The sequence below is a fragment of the Saccoglossus kowalevskii genome, chromosome 4 (genome assembly GCF_978046115.1).
Source record: "Saccoglossus kowalevskii chromosome 4, keSacKowa6.1, whole genome shotgun sequence".
NCBI classification, from domain to species: Eukaryota; Metazoa; Hemichordata; class Enteropneusta; family Harrimaniidae; genus Saccoglossus; species Saccoglossus kowalevskii.
In genome coordinates, this window is record NC_140644.1 from 33,198,755 (window position 1) to 33,221,184 (window position 22,430).

Genomic DNA, 22,430 nt, shown 5'->3' on the forward strand with positions numbered 1-22,430 from the left:
ACAGTCTGCTATTACTAACCAGACCACCTATTACAGTCTGCTATTACTAACCAGACCACCTATTACACAGTCTGCTATTACTGACCAGACCACCTATTACACAGTCTGTCGTTACTGACCAGACCACCTATTACACAGTCTGCTATTACTGACCAGACCACCTATTACATAGTCTGCCATTACTAACCAGACCACCTATTACAGTCTGCTATTGCTGACCAGACCACTTATTACACAGTCTGCCATTACTAACCAGACCACCTATTACACAGTCTGCCATTACTGACCAGACCACCTATTACACAGTCTGCTATTACTGACCAGACCACCTATTACACAGTCTGCCATTACTAACCAGACCACCTATTACAGTCTGCTATTGCTGACCAGACCACTTATTACACAGTCTGCCATTACTAACCAGACCACCTATTACACAGTCTGCCATTACTGACAAGACCACCTATTACACAGTCTGCTATTACTGACCAGACCACCTATTACACAGTCTGCCATTACTAACCAGACCACCTATTACAGTCTGCTATTACCGACCTGACCACCTATTACACAGTCTGCCATTACTAACCAGACCACCTATTACAGTCTGCTATTACTAACCAGACCACCTATTACACAGTCTGCTATTACTGACCAGACCACCTATTACACAGTCTGTCGTTACTGACCAGACCACCTATTACATAGTCTGCCATTACTAACCAGACCACCTATTACAGTCTGCTATTGCTGACCAGACCACTTATTACACAGTCTGCCATTACTAACCAGACCACCTATTACACAGTCTGCCATTACTGACCAGACCACCTATTACACAGTCTGCTATTACTGACCAGACCACCTATTACACAGTCTGCCATTACTAACCAGACCACCTATTACACAGTCTACCATTACTGAAAAGACCACCTATTACATAGACTGCCATTACTGACCAGAAAACCTATTACATAGACTGCCATTACTGACCAGACCACCTATTACATAGTCTGCCATTACTAACTAGACCACCTATTACAGTCTGCTATTGCTGACCAGACCACTTATTACACAGTCTGCTATTACTGACCAGACCACCTATTACACAGTCTGTCGTTACTGACCAGACCACCTATTACATAGTCTGCCATTACTAACCAGACCACCTATTACAGTCTGCTATTGCTGACCAGACCACTTATTACACAGTCTGCCATTACTAACCAGACCACCTATTACACAGTCTGCCATTACTGACCAGACCACCTATTACACAGTCTGCTATTACTGACCAGACCACCTATTACACAGTCTGCCATTACTAACCAGACCACCTATTACAGTCTGCTATTGCTGACCAGACCACTTATTACACAGTCTGCCATTACTAACCAGACCACCTATTACACAGTCTACCATTACTGAAAAGACCACCTATTACATAGACTGCCATTACTGACCAGAAAACCTATTACATAGACTGCCATTACTGACCAGACCACCTATTACACAGTCTGTCGTTACTGACCAGACCACCTATTACACAGTCTGCTATTACTGACCAGACCACCTATTACATAGTCTGCCATTACTAACCAGACCACCTATTACAGTCTGCTATTGCTGACCAGACCACTTATTACACAGTCTGCCATTACTAACCAGACCACCTATTACACAGTCTGCCATTACTGACCAGACCACCTATTACACAGTCTGCTATTACTGACCAGACCACCTATTACACAGTCTGCCATTACTGACAAGACCACCTATTACACAGTCTGCTATTACTGACCAGACCACCTATTACACAGTCTGCCATTACTAACCAGACCACCTATTACAGTCTGCTATTACCGACCTGACCACCTATTACACAGTCTGCCATTACTGACAAGACCACCTATTACAGTCTGCTATTACTGACCAGACCACCTATTACACAGTCTGCCATTACTAACCAGACCACCTATTACAGTCTGCTATTGCTGACCAGACCACCTATTACACAGTCTGCCATTACTAACCAGACCACCTATTACACAGTCTGCCATTACTGACCAGACCACCTATTACACAGTCTGCTATTACTGACCAGACCACCTATTACACAGTCTGCCATTACTAACCAGACCACCTATTACAGTCTGCTATTGCTGACCAGACCACTTATTACACAGTCTGCCATTACTAACCAGACCACCTATTACACAGTCTGCCATTACTGACAAGACCACCTATTACACAGTCTGCTATTACTGACCAGACCACCTATTACACAGTCTGCCATTACTAACCAGACCACCTATTACAGTCTGCTATTACCGACCTGACCACCTATTACACAGTCTGCCATTACTAACCAGACCACCTATTACAGTCTGCTATTACTAACCAGACCACCTATTACACAGTCTGCTATTACTGACCAGACCACCTATTACACAGTCTGTCGTTACTGACCAGACCACCTATTACATAGTCTGCCATTACTAACCAGACCACCTATTACAGTCTGCTATTGCTGACCAGACCACTTATTACACAGTCTGCCATTACTAACCAGACCACCTATTACACAGTCTGCCATTACTGACCAGACCACCTATTACACAGTCTGCTATTACTGACCAGACCACCTATTACACAGTCTGCCATTACTAACCAGACCACCTATTACACAGTCTACCATTACTGAAAAGACCACCTATTACATAGACTGCCATTACTGACCAGAAAACCTATTACATAGACTGCCATTACTGACCAGACCACCTATTACATAGTCTGCCATTACTAACTAGACCACCTATTACAGTCTGCTATTGCTGACCAGACCACTTATTACACAGTCTGCTATTACTGACCAGACCACCTATTACACAGTCTGTCGTTACTGACCAGACCACCTATTACATAGTCTGCCATTACTAACCAGACCACCTATTACAGTCTGCTATTGCTGACCAGACCACTTATTACACAGTCTGCCATTACTAACCAGACCACCTATTACACAGTCTGCCATTACTGACCAGACCACCTATTACACAGTCTGCTATTACTGACCAGACCACCTATTACACAGTCTGCCATTACTAACCAGACCACCTATTACAGTCTGCTATTGCTGACCAGACCACTTATTACACAGTCTGCCATTACTAACCAGACCACCTATTACACAGTCTACCATTACTGAAAAGACCACCTATTACATAGACTGCCATTACTGACCAGAAAACCTATTACATAGACTGCCATTACTGACCAGACCACCTATTACACAGTCTGTCGTTACTGACCAGACCACCTATTACACAGTCTGCTATTACTGACCAGACCACCTATTACATAGTCTGCCATTACTAACCAGACCACCTATTACAGTCTGCTATTGCTGACCAGACCACTTATTACACAGTCTGCCATTACTAACCAGACCACCTATTACACAGTCTGCCATTACTGACCAGACCACCTATTACACAGTCTGCTATTACTGACCAGACCACCTATTACACAGTCTGCCATTACTGACAAGACCACCTATTACACAGTCTGCTATTACTGACCAGACCACCTATTACACAGTCTGCCATTACTAACCAGACCACCTATTACAGTCTGCTATTACCGACCTGACCACCTATTACACAGTCTGCCATTACTGACAAGACCACCTATTACAGTCTGCTATTACTGACCAGACCACCTATTACACAGTCTGCCATTACTAACCAGACCACCTATTACAGTTTGCTATTACTAACCAGACCACCTATTACATAGACTGTCATTACTGACCAGACCACCTATTACACAGTCTGTGATTACTGACCAGACCACCTATTACACAGTCTGCTATTACTAACCAGACAACCTATTACACAGTCTGACATTACTAACCAGAAAACCTATTACAGTCTGCCATTGCTAACCAGACAACCAATTACATAGTCTGCCATTACTAAACAGACCACCTATTACACAGTCTGTCATTACTAACCAGACCACCTATTACACAGTCTACCATTACTGAAAAGACCACCTATTACATAGACTGCCATTACTGACCAGAAAATCTATTACATAGACTGCCATTACTGACCAGACCACCTACTACACAGTCTGCTATTACTAACCAGACCACCTATTACACAGTCTACCATTACTAACCAGACCACCTATTACAGTCTGCTATTACTAACCAGACCACCTATTACACAGTCTACCATTACTAACCAGACCACCTATTACACAGTCTGTCGTTACTGACCAGACCACCTATTACACAGTCTGTCGTTACGAACCGGACCACCTATTACACAGTCTGCCATTACTAACCAGACCACGTATTACACAGTCTGCCATTACTAACCAGACCACCTATTACACAGTCTGCTATTACTAACCAGACCACCTATTACACAGTCTGCTATTATTGACCAGACCACCTATTACACTGTCTGTCGTTACTGACCAGACCACCTATTACACAGTCTGTGATTACTGACCAGACCACCTATTACATAGTCTGCCATTACTGACCAGACCACATATTACACAGTCTGCCATTACGAACCGGACCACCTATTACACAGTCTGCTTTTACTGACAAGACCACTTATTACACAGTCTGCCATTACTGACCAGACAACCTATTACACAGTCTGCCATTACTGACTAGACCACCTATTACACAGTCTGCCATTACTGGCCAGACCACCTATTACATAGACTGCCATTACTGACCAGAAAACATATTACACAGTCTGCCATTACTAACCAGACCACCTATTACACAGTCTGCCATTACTAACCAGACCACCTATTACACAGTCTGTCGTTACTGACCAGACCACCTATTACACAGTCTGTCATTACTAACCAGACCACCTATTACACAGTCTGTCGTTACTGACCAGACCACCTATTACACAGTCTGCCATTACTGACCAGACCACCTATTACATAGACTGCCATTACTGACCAGACAACATATTACACAGTCTGCCATTACTAAACAGACAACCTATTACACAGTCTGCCATTACTAACCAGACCACCTATTACACAGTCTGTCGTTACTGACCAGACCACCTATTACACAGTCTGTCGTTACTGACCAGACCACCTATTACACAGTCTGTGATTACTGACCAGACCACCTATTACACAGTCTGCTATTACTAACCAGACCACCTTTTACACAGTCTGACATTACTAACCAGAAAACCTATTACACAGTCTGTCATTACTAACCAGACCACCTATTACAGTCTGCTATTACCGACCTGACCACCTAATACACAGTCTGCCATTACTAACCAGACCACCTATTACAGTCTGCCATTACTAAACAGACAACCTATTACACAGTCTACCATTACTAACCAGACCACCTATTACATAGACAAAATTACTGACCAGGCCACCTATTACACAGTCTGTGATTACTGACCAGACCACCTATTACACAGTCTGCTATTACTAACCAGACCACCTATTACACAGTCTGTCATTACTAACCAGAAAACCTATTACAGTCTGCCATTGCTAACCAGACAACCAATTACATAGTCTGCCATTACTAACCAGACCACCTATTACATAGACAAAATTACTGACCAGGCCACCTATTACACAGTCTGTGATTACTGACCAGACCACCTATTACACAGTCTGCTATTACTAACCAGACCACCTATTACACAGTCTGACATTACAAACCAGAAAACCTATTACAGTCTGCCATTGCTAACCAGACAACCAATTACATAGTCTGCCATTACTAAACAGACTACCTATTACACAGTCTGTCATTACTAACCAGACCGCCTATTACACAATCTACCATTACTGACCAGACCACCTATTACATAGACTGCCATTACTGACCAGAAAACCTATTACATAGACTGCCATTACTGACCAGACCACCTACTACACAGTCTGCTATTACTAACCAGACCACCTGTTACACAGTCTACCATTACTAACCAGACCACCTATTACACAGTCAGCTATTACTAACCAGACCACCTATTACACAGTCTGTCGTTACTGACCAGACCACCTATTATACAGTCTGTCGTTACTGACCAGACCACCTATTACACAGTCTGTCGTTACGAACCGGACCACCTATTACACAGTCTGCCATTACTAACCAGACCACGTATTACACAGTCTGCTATTACTAACCAGACCACCTATTACACAGTCTGCTATTATTGACCAGACCACATATTACACTGTCTGTCGTTACTGACCAGACCACCTATTACACAGTCTGTGATTACTGACCAGACCACCTATTACATAGTCTGCCATTACTGACCAGACCACATATTACACAGTCTGCCATTACGAACCGGACCACCTATTACACAGTCTGCTTTTACCGACCGGACCACCTATTACACAGTCTGTCATTACTAACCAGACCACCTATTACACAGTCTGCCATTACTAACCAGACCACCTATTACACAGTCTGCCATTACTAACCAGATTACCTATTACATAGTCTGCCATTACTGACCAGACCACATATTACACAGTCTGTCATTGCTAACCAGACCACCTATTACACAGTCTGCTATTACTGACCAGACTACCTATTACACAGTCTGCTATTACCGACCGGACCACCTATTACACAGTCTGTCATTACTAACCAGACCACCTATTACACAGTCTGTCGTTACTGACCAGACCACCTATTACACAGTCTGTCATTACTAACCAGACTACCTATTACACAGTCTGTCGTTACTGACCAGACCACCTATTACACAGTCTGCCATTACTGACCAGACCACCTATTACAAAGACTGCCATTACTGACCAGACAACATATTACACAGTCTGCCATTACTAAACAGACAACCTATTACACAGTCTGTGATTACTGACCAGACCACCTATTACACAGTCTGCTATTACTAACCAGACCACCTATTACACAGTCTGACATTACTAACCAGAAAACCTATTACACAGTCTGTCATTACTAACCAGACCACCTATTACAGTCTGTAATTACTGACCAGACCACCTATTACACAGTCTGCCATTACTAACCAGACCACCTATTACATAGTCTGCCATTACTGACCAGACCACATATTACACAGTCTGCCATTACGAACCGGACCACCTATTACACAGTCTGCCATTACTAACCAGACCACCTATTACACAGTCTGCCATTACTAACCAGACCACCTATTACACAGTCTGCTATTACTAACCAGACCACCTATTACACAGTCTGCTATTATTGACCAGACCACCCATTACACTGTCTGTTGTTACTGACCAGACCACCTATTACACAGTCTGTGATTACTGACCAGACCACCTATTACATAGTCTGCCATTACTGACCAGACCACATATTACACAGTCTGCCATTACGAACCAGACCACCTATTACAGTCTGCTTTTACTGACCAGACCACTTATTACACAGTCTGCCATTACTGACCAGACAACCTATTACACAGTCTGCCATTACTGACCAGACCACCTATTACAGTCTGCTTTTACTGACCAGACCACTTATTACAGAGTCTGTCGTTACTGACCAGACCACCTATTACACAGTCTGTCGTTACTGACCAGACCACCTATTACACAGTCTGTGATTAATGACCAGACCACCTATTACACAGTCTGCTATTACTAACCAGACCACCTATTACAGTCTGACATTACTAACCAGAAAACCTATTACACAGTCTGTCATTACTAACCAGACCACCTATTACAGTCTGTAATTACTGACCAGACCACCTATTACACAGTCTGCCATTACTAACCAGACTACCTATTACATAGTCTGCCATTACTGACCAGACCACATATTACACAGTCTGCCATTACGAACCGGACCACCTATTACACAGTCTGCCATTACTAACCAGACCACCTATTACACAGTCTGCCATCACTAACCAGACCACCTATTACACAGTCTGCTATTACTAACCAGACCACCTATTACACAGTCTGCTATTATTGACCAGACCACCCATTACACTGTCTGTCGTTACTGACCAGACCACCTCTTACACAGTCTGTGATTACTGACCAGACCACCTATTACATAGTCTGCCATTACTGACCAGACCACATATTACACAGTCTGCCATTACTGACCAGACCACATATTACACAGTCTGCCATTACGAACCAGACCACCTATTACAGTCTGCTTTTACTGACCAGACCACTTATTACACAGTCTGCCATTACTGACCAGACAACCTATTACACAGTCTGCCATTACTGACCAGACCACCTACTACACAGTCTGCTATTACTAACCAGACCACCTATTACACAGTCTGCCATTACTAACCAGACCACCTATTACACAGTCTGCTATTACTAACCAGACCACCTATTACACAGTCTACCATTACTAACCAGACCACCTATAACACAGTCTGTCGTTACTGACCAGACCACCTATTACACAGTCTGTCGTTACTAACCAGACCACGTATTACACAGTCTGCCATTACTAACCAGACCACCTATTACACAGTCTGCTATTACTAACCAGACCACCTATTACACAGTCTGCTATTATTGACCAGACCACCTATTACACTGTATGTCGTTACTGACCAGACCACCTATTACACAGTCTGTGATTACTGACCAGACCACCTATTACATAGTCTGCCATTACTGACCAGACCACATATTACACAGTCTGCCATTACGAACCGGACCACCTATTACACAGTCTGCTTTTACTGACAAGACCACTTATTACACAGTCTGCCATTACTGACCAGACAACCTATTACACAGTCTGCCATTACTGACCAGACCACCTATTACACAGTCTGCCATTACTGGCCAGACCACCTATTACATAGACTGCCATTACTGACCAGACAACATATTACACAGTCTGCCATTACTAACCAGACCACCTATTACACAGTCTGCCATTACTAACCAGTCCACCTATTACAGTCTGCCATTGCTGACCAGACCACCTATTACACAGTCTGCCATTACTAACCAGACCACCTATTACAGTCTGCTATTGCTGACCAGACCACTTATTACACAGTCTGCTATTACTGACCAGACCACCTATTACACAGTCTGCCATTGCTAACCAGACAACCAATTACATAGTCTGCCATTACTAAACAGACCACCTATTACACAGTCTGTCATTACTAACCAGACCACCTATTACACAGTCTACCATTACTGACCAGACCACCTATTACACAGTCTGTCGTTACGAACCGGACCACCTATTACACAGTCTGCCATTACTAACCAGACCACGTATTACACAGTCTGCCATTACTAACCAGACCACCTATTACACAGTCTGCTATTACTAACCAGACCACCTATTACACAGTCTGCTATTATTGACCAGACCACCTATTACACTGTCTGTTGTTACTGACCAGACCACCTATTACACAGTCTGTGATTACTGACCAGACCACCTATTACATAGTCTGCCATTACTGACCAGACCACATATTACACAGTCTGCCATTACGAACCGGACCACCTATTACACAGTCTGCTTTTACTGACAAGACCACTTATTACACAGTCTGCCATTACTGACCAGACAACCTATTACACAGTCTGCCATTACTGACCAGACCACCTATTACACAGTCTGCCATTACAAACCGGACCACCTATTACACAGTCTGCTTTTACTGACAAGACCACCTATTACACAGTCTGCCATTACTAACCAGACCACCTATTACAGTCTGCCATTGCTGACCAGACCACCTATTACACAGTCTGCCATTACTAACCAGACCACCTATTACACAGTCTGCTATTACTAACCAGACCACCTATTACACAGTCTACCATTACTAATCAGACCACCTATAACACAGTCTGTTGTTACTGACCAGACCACCTATTACACAGTCTGTCGTTACGAACCGGACCACCTATTACACAGTCTACCATTACTAACCAGACCACGTATTACACAGTCTGCCATTACTAACCAGACCACCTATCACAGTCTGCTATTGCTGACCAGACCACCTATTACACAGTCTACCATTACTGACCAGACCACCTATTACACAGTCTGCCATTACTAACCAGACCACCTATTACACAGTCTGCTATTACTAACCAGACCACCTATTACACAGTCTACCATTACTAACCAGACCACCTATAACACAGTCTGTCGTTACTGACCAGACCACCTATTACACAGTCTGTCGTTACGAACCGGACCACCTATTACACAGTCTACCATTACTAACCAGACCACGTATTACACAGTCTGCCATTACTAACCAGACCACCTATTACAGTCTGCTATTGCTGACCAGACCACTTATTACACAGTCTGCTATTACTGACCAGACCACCTATTACACAGTCTGCCATTGCTAACCAGACAACCAATTACATAGTCTGCCATTACTAAACAGACCACCTATTACACAGTCTGTCATTACTAACCAGACCACCTATTACACAGTCTACCATTACTGACCAGACCACCTATTACATAGACTGCCATTACTGACCAGAAAACCTATTACATAGACTGCCATTACTGACCAGACCACCTATTACACAGTCTGCTTTTACTGACAAGACCACTTATTACACAGTCTGCCATTACTGACCAGACAACCTATTACACAGTCTGCCATTACTGACCAGACCACCTATTACACAGTCTGCCATTACTGGCCAGACCACCTATTACATAGACTGCCATTACTGTCCAGACAACATATTACACAGTCTGCCATTACTAACCAGACCACCTATAACACAGTCTGTCGTTACTGACCAGACCACCTATTACACAGTCTGTCGTTACGAACCGGACCACCTATTACACAGTCTACCATTACTAACCAGACCACGTATTACACAGTCTGCCATTACTAACCAGACCACCTATTACAGTCTGCTATTACTGACCAGACCACCTATTACACAGTCTGCCATTGCTAACCAGACAACCAATTACATAGTCTGCCATTACTAAACAGACCACCTATTACACAGTCTGTCATTACTAACCAGACCACCTATTACACAGTCTACCATTACTGACCAGACCACCTATTACACAGTCTGCCATTACGAACCGGACCACCTATTACACAGTCTGCTTTTACTGACAAGACCACCTATTACACAGTCTGCCATTACTGACCAGACAACCTATTACACAGTCTGCCATTACTGACCAGACCACCTATTACACAGTCTGCCATTACTGGCCAGACCACCTATTACATAGACTGCCATTACTGACCAGACAACATATTACACAGTCTGCCATTACTAACCAGACCACCTACTACACAGTCTGCCATTACTAACCAGACCACCTATTACAGTCTGCCATTGCTGACCAGACCACCTATTACACAGTCTGCCATTACTAACCAGACCACCTATTACAGTCTGCTATTGCTGACCAGACCACTTATTACACAGTCTGCTATTACTGACCAGACCACCTATTACACAGTCTGCCATTACTAACCAGACCACCTATTACACAGTCTGCCATTACTAACCAGACCACCTATTACATAGTCTGCCATTACTGACCAGACCACATATTACACAGTCTGTCATTGCTAACCAGACCACCTATTACAGTCTGCTATTACCGACCTGACCACCTATTACACAGTCTGCCATTACTAACCAGACCACCTATTACACAGTCTGCCATTACTAACCAGACCACCTATTACACAGTCTGTCGTTACTGACCAGACCACCTATTACACAGTCTGTCATTACTAACCAGACCACCTATTACACAGTCTGTCGTTACTGACCAGACCACCTATTACACAGTCTGCCATTACTGACCAGACCACCTATTACATAGACTGCCATTACTGACCAGACAACATATTACAGTCTGCCATTACTAACCAGAAAACCTATTACACAGTCTGTCATTACTAACCAGACCACCTATTACAGTCTGTAATTACTGACCAGACCACCTATTACACAGTCTGCCATTACTAACCAGACCACCTATTACATAGTCTGCCATTACTGACCAGACCACATATTACACAGTCTGCCATTACGAACCAGACTACCTATTACACAGTCTGCCATTACTAACCAGACCACCTATTACACAGTCTGCCATTACTAACCAGACCACCTATTACACAGTCTGCTATTACTAACCAGACCACCTATTACACAGTCTGCTATTACTGACCAGACCACCTATTACACAGTCTGCTATTACTAACCAGACCACCTATTACACAGTCTGACATTACTAACCAGAAAACCTATTACACAGTTTGTCATTACTAACCAGACCACCTATTACAGTCTGTAATTACTGACCAGACCACCTATTACACAGTCTGCCATTACTAACCAGACCACCTATTACATAGTCTGCCATTACTGACCAGACCACATATTACACAGTCTGCCATTACGAACCGGACCACCTATTACACAGTCTGCCATTACTAACCAGACCACCTATTACACAGTCTGCCATTACTAACCAGACCACCTATTACACAGTCTACCATTACTGACCAGACCACCTATTACATAGACTGCCATTACTGACCAGAAAACCTAGTACATAGACTGCCATTACTGACCAGACCACCTACTACACAGTCTGCTATTACTAACCAGACCACCTATTACACAGTCTACCATTACTAACGAGACCACCTATTACACAGTCTGCTATTACTAACCAGACCACCTATTACACAGTCTACCATTACTAACCAGACCACCTATAACACAGTCTGTCGTTACTGACCAGACCACCTATTACACAGTCTGCCATTACTAACCAGACCACCTATTACACAGTCTGCTATTACTAACCAGACCACCTATTACACAGTCTGCTATTATTGACCAGACCACCTATTACACTGTATGTCGTTACTGACCAGACCACCTATTACACAGTCTGTGATTACTGACCAGACCACCTATTACATAGTCTGCCATTACTGACCAGACCACATATTACACAGTCTGCCATTACGAACCGGACCACCTATTACACAGTCTGCTTTTACTGACAAGACCACTTATTACACAGTCTGCCATTACTGACCAGACAACCTATTACACAGTCTGCCATTACTGACCAGACCACCTATTACACAGTCTGCCATTACTGGCCAGACCACCTATTACATAGACTGCCATTACTGACCAGACAACATATTACACAGTCTGCCATTACTAACCAGACCACCTATTACACAGTCTGCCATTACTAACCAGACCACCTATTACAGTCTGCCATTGCTGACCAGACCACCTATTACACAGTCTGCCATTACTAACCAGACCACCTATTACAGTCTGCTATTGCTGACCAGACCACTTATTACACAGTCTGCTATTACTGACCAGACCACCTATTACACAGTCTGCCATTGCTAACCAGACAACCAATTACATAGTCTGCCATTACTAAACAGACCACCTATTACACAGTCTGTCATTACTAACCAGACCACCTATTACACAGTCTACCATTACTGACCAGACCACCTATTACATAGACTGCCATTACTGACCAGAAAACCTATTACATAGACTGCCATTACTGACCAGACCACCTACTACACAGTCTGCTATTACTAACCAGACCACCTATTACACAGTCTGTTATTACTAACCAGACCACCTATTACACAGTCTGCTATTACTAACCAGACCACCTATTACACAGTCTACCATTACTAACCAGACCACCTATAACACAGTCTGTCGTTACTGACCAGACCACCTATTACACAGTCTGTCGTTACGAACCGGACCACCTATTACACAGTCTGCCATTACTAACCAGACCACGTATTACACAGTCTGCCATTACTAACCAGACCACCTATTACACAGTCTGCTATTACTAACCAGACCACCTATTACACAGTCTGCTATTATTGACCAGACCACCTATTACACTGTCTGTTGTTACTGACCAGACCACCTATTACACAGTCTGTGATTACTGACCAGACCACCTATTACATAGTCTGCCATTACTGACCAGACCACATATTACACAGTCTGCCATTACGAACCGGACCACCTATTACACAGTCTGCTTTTACTGACAAGACCACTTATTACACAGTCTGCCATTACTGACCAGACAACCTATTACACAGTCTGCCATTACTGACCAGACCACCTATTACACAGTCTGCCATTACAAACCGGACCACCTATTACACAGTCTGCTTTTACTGACAAGACCACCTATTACACAGTCTGCCATTACTAACCAGACCACCTATTACAGTCTGCCATTGCTGACCAGACCACCTATTACACAGTCTGCCATTACTAACCAGACCACCTATTACACAGTCTGCTATTACTAACCAGACCACCTATTACACAGTCTACCATTACTAATCAGACCACCTATAACACAGTCTGTCGTTACTGACCAGACCACCTATTACACAGTTTGTCGTTACGAACCGGACCACCTATTACACAGTCTACCATTACTAACCAGACCACGTATTACACAGTCTGCCATTACTAACCAGACCACCTATTACAGTCTGCTATTGCTGACCAGACCACCTATTACACAGTCTGCCATTACTGACCAGAAAACCTATTACATAGACTGCCATTACTGACCAGACCACCTACTACACAGTCTGCTATTACTAACCAGACCACATATTACACAGTCTGCCATTACGAACCGGACCACCTATTACACAGTCTGCTTTTACTGACAAGACCACCTATTACACAGTCTGCCATTACTGACCAGACAACCTATTACACAGTCTGCCATTACTGACCAGACCACCTATTACACAGTCTGCCATTACTGGCCAGACCACCTATTACATAGACTGCCATTACTGACCAGACCACATATTACACAGTCTGTCATTGCTAACCAGACCACCTATTACAGTCTGCTATTACCGACCTGACCACCTATTACACAGTCTGCTATTACTGACCAGACTACCTATTACACAGTCTGGTATTACCGACCGGACCACCTATTACACAGTCTGTCATTACTAACCAGACCACCTATTACACAGTCTGTCGTTACTGACCAGACCACCTATTACACAGTCTGTCATTACTAACCAGACCACCTATTACACAGTCTGTCGTTACTGACCAGACCACCTATTACACAGTCTGCCATTACTGACCAGACCACCTATTACATAGACTGCCATTACTGACCAGACAACATATTACACAGTCTGCCATTACTGACCAGACCACCTATTACACAGTCTGCTATTACTAACCAGACCACATATTACACAGTCTGCCATTACGAACCGGACCACCTATTACACAGTCTGCTTTTACTGACCAGACCACTTATTACACAGTCTGCCATTACTGACCAGACAATCTATTACACAATCTGCCATTACTGACCAGACCACCTATTACACAGTCTGCCATTACTGACCAGATCACCTATTACATAGACTGCCATTACTGACCAGACAACATATTACACAGTCTGCCATTACTAACCAGACCACCTATTGCACAGTCAGCCATTACTAACCAGACCACCTATTACACAGTCTGCCATTACTAACCAGACCACCTATTACACAGTCTGTCGTTACTGACCAGACCACCTATTACAGTCTGTGATTACTGACCAGACCACCTATTACACAGTCTGCTATTACTAACCAGACCACCTGTTACACAGTCTGCCATTACTAACCAGACCACCTATTACACAGTGTGCCATTACTGACCAGACCACCTATTACACAGTCTGCTATTACCAACCAGACCACCTATTACACAGTGTGCCATTACTGACCAGACCACCTATTACACAGTCGGCTATTACTGACCAGACCACCTATTACACAGTCTGTGATTACTGACCAGACCACCTATTACACAGTCTGCTATTACTAACCAGACCACCTGTTACACAGTCTGCCATTACCGACCGGACCACCTATTACACAGTCTGCCATTACTAACCAGACCACCTATTACACAGTGTGCCATTACTGACCAGACCACCTATTACACAGTCTGCCATTACTAACCAGACCACCTATTACACAGTGTGCCATTACTGACCAGACCACCTATTACACAGTCTGCTATTACTAACCAGACCACATATTACACAGTCTGCCATTACGAACCGGACCACCTATCACACAGTCTGCTTTTACTGACCAGACCACTTATTACACAGTCTGCCATTACTGACCAGACAATCTATTACACAGTCTGCCATTACTGACCAGACCACCTATTACACAGTCTGCCATTACTGACCAGATCACCTATTACATAGACTGCCAATACTGACCAGACAACATATTACACAGTCTGCCATTACTAACCAGACCACCTATTGCACAGTCAGCCATTACTAACCAGACCACCTATTACACAGTCTGCCATTACTAACCAGACCACCTATTACACAGTCTGTCGTTACTGACCAGACCACCTATTAGTCTGTGATTACTGACCAGACCACCTATTACACAGTCTGCTATTACTAACCAGACCACCTGTTACACAGTCTGCCATTACTAACCAGACCACCTATTACACAGTGTGCCATTACTGACCAGACCACCTATTACACAGTCTGCCATTACTAACCAGACCACCTATTACACAGTCTGTCGTTACTGACCAGACCACCTATTAGTCTGTGATTACTGACCAGACCACCTATTACACAGTCTGCTATTACTAACCAGACCACCTGTTACACAGTCTGCCATTACTAACCAGACCACCTGTTACACAGTCTGTCATTACTGACCAGACCACCTATTACACAGTCTGCTATTACTGACCAGACCACCTATTACACAGTCTGCTATTACTAACCAGACCACCTATTACACAGTCTGCTATTACTAACCAGACCACCTGTTACACAGTCTGCCATTACTAACCAGACCACCTATTACACAGTGTGCCATTACTGACCAGACCACCTATTACACAGTCTGCCATTACTAACCAGACCACCTATTACACAGTCTGTCGTTACTGACCAGACCACCTATTAGTCTGTGATTACTGACCAGACCACCTATTACACAGTCTGCTATTACTGACCAGACTACCTATTACACAGTCTGCTATTACTGACCAGACCACCTATTACACAGTCTGCTATTACTGACCAGACCACCTATTACACAGTCTGCCTGGGAAACTCTAAGCATGCATTTCTGTACTATACAGCTTGCTGTATATCTCCCACTATCTAACCACAGTACAGTAAAGCTAGATTTTCAATAAATATCCCCAGAAAACATTACCACTGGTCTACCAATACACACAAATAAATATCCCCAGAAAACATTACCACTGGTCTACCAATACACCCAAATAAATATCCCCAAAAAACATTACCACTGGTCTACCAATACACACAAATAAATATCCCCAGAAAATAATACCACTGGTCTACCAATACACACAAATAAATATCCCCAGAAAACATTACCACTGGTCTACCAATACACACAAATAAATATCCCCAGAAAACAATACCACTGGTCTACCAATACACACAAATAAATATCCCCAGAAAACATTACCACTGGTCTACCAATACACACAAATAAATATCCCCAGAAAACATTACCACTGGTCTACCAATACACACAAATAAATATCCCCAGAAAACAATACCACTGGTCTACCAATACACACAAATAAATATCCCCAGAAAACATTACCACTGGTCTACCAATACACACAAATAAATATCCCCTAAAAAACATTACCACTGGTCTACCAATACACACAAATAAATATCCCCAGAAAACATTACCACTGGTCTACCAATACACACAAATAAATATCCCCAGAAAACATTACCACTGGTCTACCAATACACACAAATAAATATCCCCAAAAAACATTACCACTGGTCTACCAATACACACAAATAAATACCCCCAAAAAACATTACCACTGGTCTACCAATACACATAAATAAATATCCCCAAAAAACATTACCACTGGTCTACCAATACACACAAATAATTATCCCCAAAAAACATTACCACTGGTCTACCAATACACACAAATAAATATCCCCAGAAAACATTACCACTGGTCTACCAATACACACAAATAAATATCCCCAGAAAACATTACCACTGGTCTACCAATACACACAAATATCCCCAAAAAACATTACCACTGGTCTACCAATACACACAAATAAATATCCCCAAAAAACATTACCACTGGTCTACCAATACACACAAATAAATATCCCCAGAAAACATTACCACTGGTCTACCAATACACACAAATAAATATCCCCAGAAAACATTACCACTGTCTACCAATACACACAAATAAATATCCCCAGAAAACATTACCACTGGTCTACCAATACACACAAATAAATATCCCCAAAAAACATTACCACTGGTCTACCAATACACACAAATAAATATCCCCAGAAAACATTACCACTGGTCTACCAATACACCCAAATAAATATGCCCAAAAAACATTACCACTGGTCTACCAATACACACAAATAAATATCCCCAGAAAACATTACCACTGGTCTACCAATACACCCAAATAAATATGCCCAAAAAACATTACCACTGGTCTACCAATACACACAAATAAATATCCCCAAAAAACAATACCACTGGTCTACCAATACACCCAAATAAATATGCCCAAAAAACATTACCACTGGTCTACCAATACACACAAATAAATATCCCCAGAAAACATTACCACTGGTCTACCAATACACACAAATAAATATCCCAAAAAAAACATTACCACTGGTCTACCAATACACACAAATAAATATCCCCAAAAAACATTACCACTGGTCTACCAATACACCCAAATAAATATCCCCAAAAAACATTACCACTGGTCTACCAATACACACAAATAAATATCCCCAAAAAACATTACCACTGGTCTACCAACACACACAAATAAATATCCCCAGAAAACATTACCACTGGTCTACCAATACACACAGAATAAATATCCCCAGAAAACATTACCACTGGTCTACCAATACACACAGAATAAATATCCCCAAAAGACATTACCACTGGTCTACCAATACACACAGAATAAATATCCCCAGAAAACATTACCACTGGTCTACCAATACACACAAATAAATATCCCCAGAAAACATTACCACTGGTCTACCAATACACACAGAATAAATATCCCCAAAAAACATTACCACTGGTCTACCAATACACACAGAATAAATATCCCCAGAAAACATTACCACTGGTCTACCAATACACACAGAATAAATATCCCCAAAAAACATTACCACTGGTCTACCAATACACACAGAATAAATATCCCCAAAAAACATTACCACTGGTCTACCAATACACACAGAATAAATATCCCCAAAAAGCATTACCACTGGTCTACCAATACACACAAATACATATCCCCAAAAAACATTACCACTGGTCTACCAATACACACAAATAAATATCCCCAGAAAACATTACCACTGGTCTACCAATACACACAGAATAAATATCCCCAGAAAACATTACCACTGGTCTACCAATACACACAGAATAAATATCCCCAGAAAACATTACCACTGGTCTACCAATACACACAAATAAATATCCCCAGAAAACATTACCACTTGTCTACCAATACACACAAATAAATATCCCCAGAAAACATTACCACTTGTCTACCAATACACACAGAATAACATTTTAGTACACATGCACACAAATTTTTGTCAATAAAAACTAAACATTGCTCAACGTGAACAACTTCGACACAATTTTGTTTAAAGGTTGAAAGCTCCTTGCTGCTATATGTAGATGCCATGAGTCAGCTGAAGCATGAAATCACATTTTTGAATGGATAACTGCTTTATCATACAAGCCTGACTAAGCCCTCAGTTATGTAGTTTTCAATTGCTGATTGTATCTTGTGTCATATATTTTTGTGGTAAAACAAGTGTACCTACTCTTTAGAATGTCAATCTTGAGCGTAACTTAAATGTAACAGTGTTATTTTTTGGCAGATTTGCAGATATTCTACAAGCCTCCATTGGAGTGACACTAGTGTTGTGTGTGCGTGAAATTCACACTAAACCTGCCAGTGCTAGTTTATATCATGGTAAATGTAACCTGTCTGTGTCCATTTCCATTTGAATCACCATTGATTGAATCAACTAAAAATGATTCTATTAATTTGCAAACAAGTACAAAAATACTGAAATTACTGAAAAAATAATTCTTTTTACTACTGTGAATTAATTGAGTTTTTATAGACAAGAACTGCTCATCACTTGTGAATTTGCTCCCAAACAAATCTGTTTTTTAGATCATGAATAAAGCCTAGACCACATATGCTTTTTATAGACTTGTAATTTGTTGTTTTCTTTGATGACTGCATAGTATAACCATGCGGCAATGCTACTTTTATAGATTATGTCAATGCTTGTGTTTTCTTAGATCATTAGCATGTACATTATTTGTTCCGATAGTAGAACATGTACATGTACCTACATACATGACAGAGTGTGTCAAACTCAAATTTAACAGCATACTATACAAACAAATGTTAGTGCATGTATATCTAATAGAGAAAATATGGCACAAATATTAGAAAGAAATATGTAAGAATAACCATGGTCAGACTGGCACACTTTGCTGGTGGAAACATTTCATCAAAAGTGATAAGAGCATACTTACAGCGTTGTCGTCTTCTTTATATATCTTGATAGTTTTGTCAGCTTCCACTGTGATCAGTCGACTGCTACTGTGATCAAACGTAGATGCAAATATACCGGCTTCACTGTCCAGGGATCCAGGCTGGGTTGCTGTCTGGATTCTTTGGAAGTTGTATCCAGTCTTCCAGTCCCAGAAATACATGCTACCATTGTCACCTGAACACACATGAGTAAGGATTACATTTTGTATAATCTGAAATATCTCCTACTGTATTTGCTTTATTTGAAGCACATGACCTTAGTAAATGACAAGAGTTTACATTAGAGCTGTTAGATTGGTATGATTCTAAGATGGTTATTATACATATTCAGACTTCAACATGTTCTAAAATTTGATATGCTTCAAATAGAACAAATATGGTATACTGTATTGGCCTTCTATATAACATACGCTTACATAAATAACAGAAGTGTGTTTATAGTCAAAATAATGATCCAATACATGCAACTGTTGGTTTACATGCACTTCTAGAAAAAAGCAAATAAGATAGCAGAAAGTAAATGATAACAAACAGGAACTGATGACATCATCAACTAACAGGAACTGATGACATCATCAACTAACAGGAACTAATGACATCATCAACTAACAGGAACTAATGACATCATCAACTAACAGGAACTGATGACATCAACTAACAGGAACTGATGACATCATCAACTAACAGGAACTAATGACATCATCAACTAACAGGAACTGATGACATCATCAACAAACAGGAACTGACGACATCATCAACAAACAGGAACAGATGACATCATCAACAAACAGAAACTGACGACATCATCAACAAACAGGAACTGACGACATCATCAACAAACAGGAACTGACGACACCATCAACAAACAGGAACAGACGACATCATCAACAAACAGGAACTGACGACATCATCAACTTACAGGAACTGACGACATCGTCAACTAACAGAAACTGACGACATCATCAACTAACAGAAACTGACGACATCATCAACTAACAGAAACTGACGACATCATCAACAAACAGGAACTGAGGACATCATCAACAAACAGAAACTGACGACATCAACTGTTAACTGGTTTTTTTTTTAAAGTTCCCATTGGTATATTATCAAATAACTGAAATTTCTAGAAAACTAAAATGTAATGGTTAAACAGTAAACTGATTTTATTTGTAATGTAATGATTTGTAGTAGCATACCTCCAGAGACCATCACACCATCAGTATTCATAGATAAACAATTAACAATAGAATTGTGACCAGAGAGATTCTGAAGAAAACTTCCATCAGGACACTTCCACTGTTTGATGTTATCAGGGGAGGCTGAAGCAAACATGTACCTATAACAGAATAAATCAAGTTTATATACCTGTATACATGTAGGTACCTGCTTTTCAGATAAAAGCTCTCGGCTTGAGATTTAATCCTGGTACTTTCAGGGTCAGGGGTGGGTGGCAAATTCATTATCAGTGTCAATTTTTCTCAAAGGTTTTTCCCAAAAAATGCAATCCCTTCTAAAACTATTTCACCTGCGGAAGTTAAGATATATTTTTACATGTAGAACAAATATTGTATTTAACATTTATTGGAAAAAAAAGTATAATGTCTTTA

At 41.6% G+C, this 22,430-nt stretch overlaps 1 protein-coding gene across 1 annotated transcript in view; it reads right to left on the reverse strand.

Annotated features, from left to right (window-relative positions):
- LOC100367359 (pleiotropic regulator 1) overlaps positions 1–22,430 on the reverse strand; it is a 113,114-nt gene that overhangs the window by 74,544 nt on the left and 16,140 nt on the right. The window contains exons 10-11 of the mRNA XM_085498614.1: positions 22,020–22,159; positions 20,802–20,995 (exon numbers count right to left, since the gene is read on the reverse strand). Coding sequence (XP_085354740.1) covers positions 20,802–20,995; positions 22,020–22,159 — 334 coding nt within the window. The remainder of the gene's footprint in view (positions 1–20,801; positions 20,996–22,019; positions 22,160–22,430) is intronic.